Here is a 6,000-nt window from a genome sequence, read left to right on the forward strand (position 1 = left end):
AACCATTATGGTGGGAAACAGACAGGCATGATGCTGGAGCAGTAGCTGAGAGCTTTACATCCTGATCATAGGTAGAGAGAGATGGCGACACTGCGCCTGGAGTGGGCTTTTTAAGCATCAAAGCGCATCCCCAGTGAAACACCTCCACAGACCCATTAACTGGAGCCCACGCATTCAGATACATGAGCCTCACGGGGCCCTTCTCATTCAAACCACTGCACTGTCAAAACATGGGTGGGCCTGGAGGATGTTACCTCTGAAATAAGCCAAGCACCACTCGCCATCACATTTAGAGTCTCACAAAGATGATCCCTTGGAGGTTGAGCATAGAGATAGTTAGCAGGGTAGGAGAAGGTGCAGGAGAGGAGACCGGAAGAGGCTGTGCAGGGCAGGCAGGAGGGAAACCCTGGGCAGTTCCATAGCACAGGGTAGTACCGGGTCACCAAGAAGGGGCCACATATTTCATACTATCTGGAAGAGAGTTTGAAGGGTTCCTCACACGACAAACGCCTGAGGTGTGCCATGCTCAAGTGATCGTTACACACTGTGTGAACGTGTCAATCTATCACGGGCTACCTGATAAAATTCACACAACTGTGTGCTAATTAAAAACACAGTTTTTAAGGAATCACTCTGGGAGCTTTTGTTTAATTAATTCATGATTTAGTTAATTTCCCTTTTTACCAATAATGCTGTGGACTTGCCTGGTAAAGGCTAGGCAACTGCTCTACCATTGAGATGCATCCCCAAGCCCCAGGGTTAAGGATGGGCTTGTGTCTCAGAAGAAGCAAACCTGAGCATCTGTCCTTAGATTCCCCAGTGGGGTCTGACATGGTCCAGAGTTGAGACACGTCAGGATGAAGGATGGATGTCCAGCTTACACCACTGCCTACTAAAGCATCCCTGGGAGGGAGACTCACCCGGCATCTGGCCAGCACACTTCCCTGCAGGCACCGACCCTTCGCCAGGAAGAACAGAGCCACCAAGGTCAGCACAAGGGAGATGAGGAAGGCTGCGAAGAAGCCTGCTGCATGGAGGCCATGGTTAGGTAGAACCTGAAAGGAGAGAAGGGAAGCTGAGGGTTCCTCATGCTACCACTGCCTGACTCCCAGATCAGGTAGATGACCCCAGGAAGCATAAAACAGACAAAATACAGGTGCGGAGAAACATCCAGAGTCCACATAAACCACAGAGACTGAAGGCAGGGGAGTGACTGCCAGGGGCTAGGAGGAAAGTGATGACAGCAATGGCTAATGGGTACTGAATTTCCCCTGGGAGTGATGCAAATGTTCTGGAACTATGTGGTATTCATGGATTACGATACTTGATTCACACAATAGCAAGGTCAATAAATCTCATACTTGGTTATTATGTATACGCATATATGAATAGGCACATACATACACATGTGCGCATGCGCACATACACACATACATACACACACACACACACAGCACCCACATTACAAAGGCTGAAGCACCCCACCATGGGTTAGAACATCTGTTTTGGGCTTTTGTTTTCTTTTTTAAAAACTTGATCTATTTTTGAAACATGTACATTGCATGTATGTCTGTGTGAGGGTGTCAGGTCCCCTGGAACTGGAATTATAGACAGTTGTGAGTTATCATGTAGGTGTTGGGAATTGAACCTGGGTCCTCTGGAAGGACAGGCTGAGCCATCTCAGGACATCTGAGCAGCCATTACTACTGCGAGCAGAGAAGAGCTCGGGATAGAGAAACAGCTGGGCAACAGTAAGTGGATGTAGGACTGAATGGATGTGAGGATACAAAAACTGACAGTGGCCCTGGATGACCTGGTACCAGTGACACCCTCTACTGGGAGGACAGGAGCCAAAGCTGAGGCTGTTAAAGTATTAGACCAGCCTCAAGTCATCAGCCATAAATGTCCCCACAAACAGCACAGCCAAATTCCACCACTCAGTGGATCAGGGACACAAGCAGGTCTATGCTGCAATGTCTAGGCAGAAAGCAAAATCGGTGGCTGCAGTGGCTGCCGCCCCCCAGAGCATGCTAACTTTCTTCCCTGCCTCTTGCAAAGACTCTTCGCTCATCGTGCCCACCCCTTTAATCACACATACTCTGTAGCCTCGCCTTTGATAGATTCTTCATAGCATTTATGAGGAGTGATACTGCACAAAGAGGCCTTTCAAGAAGACTTGAAAAGACGGGAATTCAATACCGCGTTACAAAGACACAATGAAGGCTTGTTTAGAAAGTTTGGCTTCGATTATGTGATAAATACATGTATAGGCTTCGAAGGCAGGAAGCTAACACAGCAGCGGTAGCTCTCCCTGATGGTGGGGCTGCTGGCACTGTTGGGCTTTTCTGTGTGGTAAGAGGCTGGGTGCAGAGGAAATCTCAGGATGCCCAGCAGCCACACCATAATCCCGCCCACTCGCCCCCTCCCCAAACTCAGGAAAAGGGGAATACACACGATGACTCTCCTTGCTCGCCCACCCCTCCATAAATGGGAAAAGGGGACACACATGACTTTTCCAGAAGAGGTTTCAACAATTTCTGTTGAAATTTTTCGCTTGGCACTCCATATCCAGGGACCAGGCAGGATGGTGGCTCGCTGTCCCTTGTCCCAATGACCTGGAGGGGTGGCAGTGACAGTAAGGAGACTCTAGGCCTCCAGCTGATGAGTGCTCAGATTGACGGCAGGAGGCATCAATCATACATCACACCTCCTAACAACGCCTGCAGGTGATGGCTCATCTTAGTTGTTAACTTGACTAGGTCTGGAATCAACCAGGAGACAGGCGCTGGGCACAACCCCGAGGAATTTTCTTGATCAGGTCATTTTATGGGAAGACCCACACTTAGTGTGGCTGGTAACTTCCAGTGGCAGCCCAGATAAAAGGATATCCGAGGGGAGAAGCCTCGCTCTCTGCCTTCTCGTTGGTGAGTTCATCTGCTATGCTTGAAAGATCACTCATTCTGCTGCTGCCACCTTCGCAATCCACTGACACGGAAGCCCAGCTTCTTCTGCCTTCTAAGGGGAGCTGAGCACCAGGGGCTCTCCAGGGACCCTCCAGGTCTTTAGAGCCATTTTGGAGCTACTGAGGCACCCAGTAGTTCTACCTTGTGGGAGGGGGATCCACGGGTTTCTCTGCCTCTCCTATGTGAAAATGGCTGTAGTTGGACCAGCTAGACAAGTGATTCTCAACCTGTGGGTCGCAAACAACCTGTCTGGGGAGTGGGGGTGAGCAGATTTGGCGATGCTGTGGAAGAGTCAAAGGAGTTAACTTCTCTGATGAAACATTAATAAGAAACCCCTAAGGCGTGGGAAAGCCTGTGCTCTAAGCAAGACAACTAAAGTCCCGTGTGGAGCTGCTGAAGAGCACTGGAGGCAGGGAGGACACTCAGGAACGGAGGTCAGGACAATGATCAGTGGGCTGGAAAGCGATAGTGAGGACACACTGTCAGCCACACACACCGCCAGCTCAACTCAAGGCCTCGCGGTTTTGCTAACAATGTTACATCTTCATAGGCTCTCTGTAAAACCGTGTGTCATTCTCACTGATCCCAGAACACTGGCGGGTTGATGTTACTCTTTTGCTACATAGAAACAACACCATCAACAGGTGCTGATGTCCAGATAGACGTAAAGAAACACAGAGCTCTCTGCAGACTCACCCTGGATAGATGCCCATGATATGGTTCTGATTTGATGTCTAGGGAAGGTGAGCCCCGGGCAGGCTAGAACATGGAAGGTCACACCCAGGCAGGATTCAAAGTGGTTTCAGAGCCTGCTACACCTACCATACTGTGGAGTCTCGCATTCATATGCCTGGTGTCTCCCCTGCACAGAGTTCCTCGAAAGGGTCCCAGAGGGTCCCTGGTGAGGAAGCCCGCATCCTGAACAGGCACCTCTCCCTTCTTCCCAAAGACAGTGTGTGGGTGAGAGACAGCCCGAGACCTGGAGAAGCCCCCTTTCCATCCTTGGGGGAGGACTGGGCCTTGGAGGAGTGGCATATCCATTAAGAGAATGTTCTCCATCACAATCATGAGGCCACCTGCCACCTCCTCAGCTGACTGGCAGTCATCACTGGTGACAATCAGCTCAATCAAGGGATACTTACTGACTGATTGTCACCAACCGGGTGAGGAGGGGAAAGGAACACAGAGTGAACCAGATCAGGCTACTCCCTTTGGGAGCTCTCAGACCAACCAAGAAAATGATCGTTCTAGATCTTTGTCCATTTAACTGGGCTGCAGGCTTGCTAAAAGCTGGACTCGGCTTTCTTTCCATCTCTTCTGCTGAGGGCCTTGGCCCCTAAGTTGTGCTGAGTCTCAACACATAGCTGTGGGGTGGGATCAAAGGCTATACTGCCGTCTGTAGACCTGCGAGCAAGAGTTAACATGCCTAGCTTTATTTCCCACTGTTCTCTAAAGGCTAGATTGTGAGCTGGGGCCTCAGCCAGCATCGGGGGAACCGATGTCTGGGAGGGAGCCCATCATTCTCTTAGCATGTTGTCCAGTGTGGTCTCTGTTGAACATCTGCCTCCTCTTGGGGCCAGAAACTGGTGTGAGGCAGCCAGAGGGAACCTGTGTGACATCAGCCTCTATGGAGTGTGCACAGATGCTCCTATGACTAATTGCTAGGGAGTCCCCTGGGAGAGGACCTGAAGGTCATGGAGGACTTTCTCCAGACTTCCTCTTTTGTCTGTCTCCTTTGCTAACTTTGCTGTGTGGCTGTATAAGCCACTCTCCTTGCTATGACAAAACACCCAATAAAAGCAACCTAAGGGAGGAAAGGTTTCCTCCAGGTTACAGCCAATCAAGGCAGGGAAGACACAGCAGGAGCACGAGGCAGTGGTCTCATCACATCCAGTCAGGAAGCGGAGAATGATGAACACAGCTGTCCAGCTTGCTTTCTCCTTTCATCTAGTATAAGCTCCCAGCCATATTCAGGGTGGGTCTTCCCTCCTCTCTCCTGGAGAAGGCTGGCCAACCCACAGAGTGAGACACACTTGTTAGACACAGGGGAATGAGTGTGTGTTCTAGGAAGAACCTCACTGCCGACCAAAAAAGGAAACAGATTCCTGACGAACAGCAGAAGCAGGGAGACCACCTGCAGAGCCAGTGTCCAGGTACAGTCTGGGAAGACAAACTGTCCCCAGCAGCTGAGCCAGGTGGCCACCCTGGGGACAGGAAAGAATAAGATGACTGTTGCGGGAAATGTTATCATGCTGTGTAATGCTGTCTCTGCTTTCCTTCGCCTGCCTAAGGCCCCTTCTGATTGACTTAATAAAGAATGGCCAGCAGGGGTGTCAAAGCCAGTGGCCGGCACCTCCCCTTGGCTCTTGAGGTCATGCCACACAGTGGTGACACAGCACAGGCCTCGGGGTGCGTGAGCACAGGATGGATCTGAACATCATCTTACCGTTATCCTTTCTTCCACTGTGATGGTAAAGTGGGCTTTTAGCTGGGTTCTGTTCTGGGAAGGAGAGAAAAGAAATGCTTCAGTCACATGGAATCTGACCCACAAGGAACATTTGGTACTATGTCCAACCCACACACTTGACTTCAGTAGTAACTGGCCCCTGGCTGCTGGGTAAGACAGGGTTTGTCCAAATCCTAAAGCCTCTTCAGGAAACAGTGGAGCTAGGCTTCTTTCCTGGAGACCATGGAAACCCAGACCTCATGTCCTAAGGACTAAGAAGGGGCACAGCTCTCTGTGGTGAACTGCACCACTGGGTGGGGGGACGGAGCTGCCTGTCTGAACTTAGGCAAGGTGTTTACTTCCATGGGCCTCAGCCGTCTCATCTATGAAATAGAAGCCATGTTGAACTCAAAGGTGACTGAAAATTGAGACTAATTAATGTGGAACATGGAAGAGAAGGAAGCGGGGAGGCTTTTTAGCAGGGAAGCTGCCCTTGTCAGCAGGGAGAAAGCAAAGGAGGTGGAAGGAAGGAAGGAAGGAAGGAAGGAAGGAAGGAAGGAAGGAAGGCAGGCAGGCAGGCAGGCAGGCAGG

At 50.6% G+C, this 6,000-nt stretch overlaps 1 protein-coding gene across 3 annotated transcripts in view; it reads right to left on the reverse strand.

Moving 5' to 3' along the window:
- Positions 1-6,000, reverse strand: part of Evc2 (EvC ciliary complex subunit 2) — a 79,215-nt gene that overhangs the window by 57,601 nt on the left and 15,614 nt on the right. For 2 of the 3 annotated variants that reach the window (XM_050141342.1, XM_050141340.1), the window contains exons 5-6: positions 5,410-5,463; positions 921-1,055 (exon numbers count right to left, since the gene is read on the reverse strand). In XM_050141342.1, coding sequence (XP_049997299.1) covers positions 921-1,055; positions 5,410-5,463 — 189 coding nt within the window. The remainder of the gene's footprint in view (positions 1-920; positions 1,056-5,409; positions 5,464-6,000) is intronic. The other variant, XM_050141341.1, reaches the window with a different exon arrangement.

Source organism: Alexandromys fortis, unplaced genomic scaffold (genome assembly GCF_014885135.2).
Source record: "Alexandromys fortis isolate MF-2015 unplaced genomic scaffold, M_Fortis_MF-2015_v1.1 scaffold_7, whole genome shotgun sequence".
Lineage (NCBI taxonomy): Eukaryota > Metazoa > Chordata > Mammalia > Rodentia > Cricetidae > Alexandromys > Alexandromys fortis.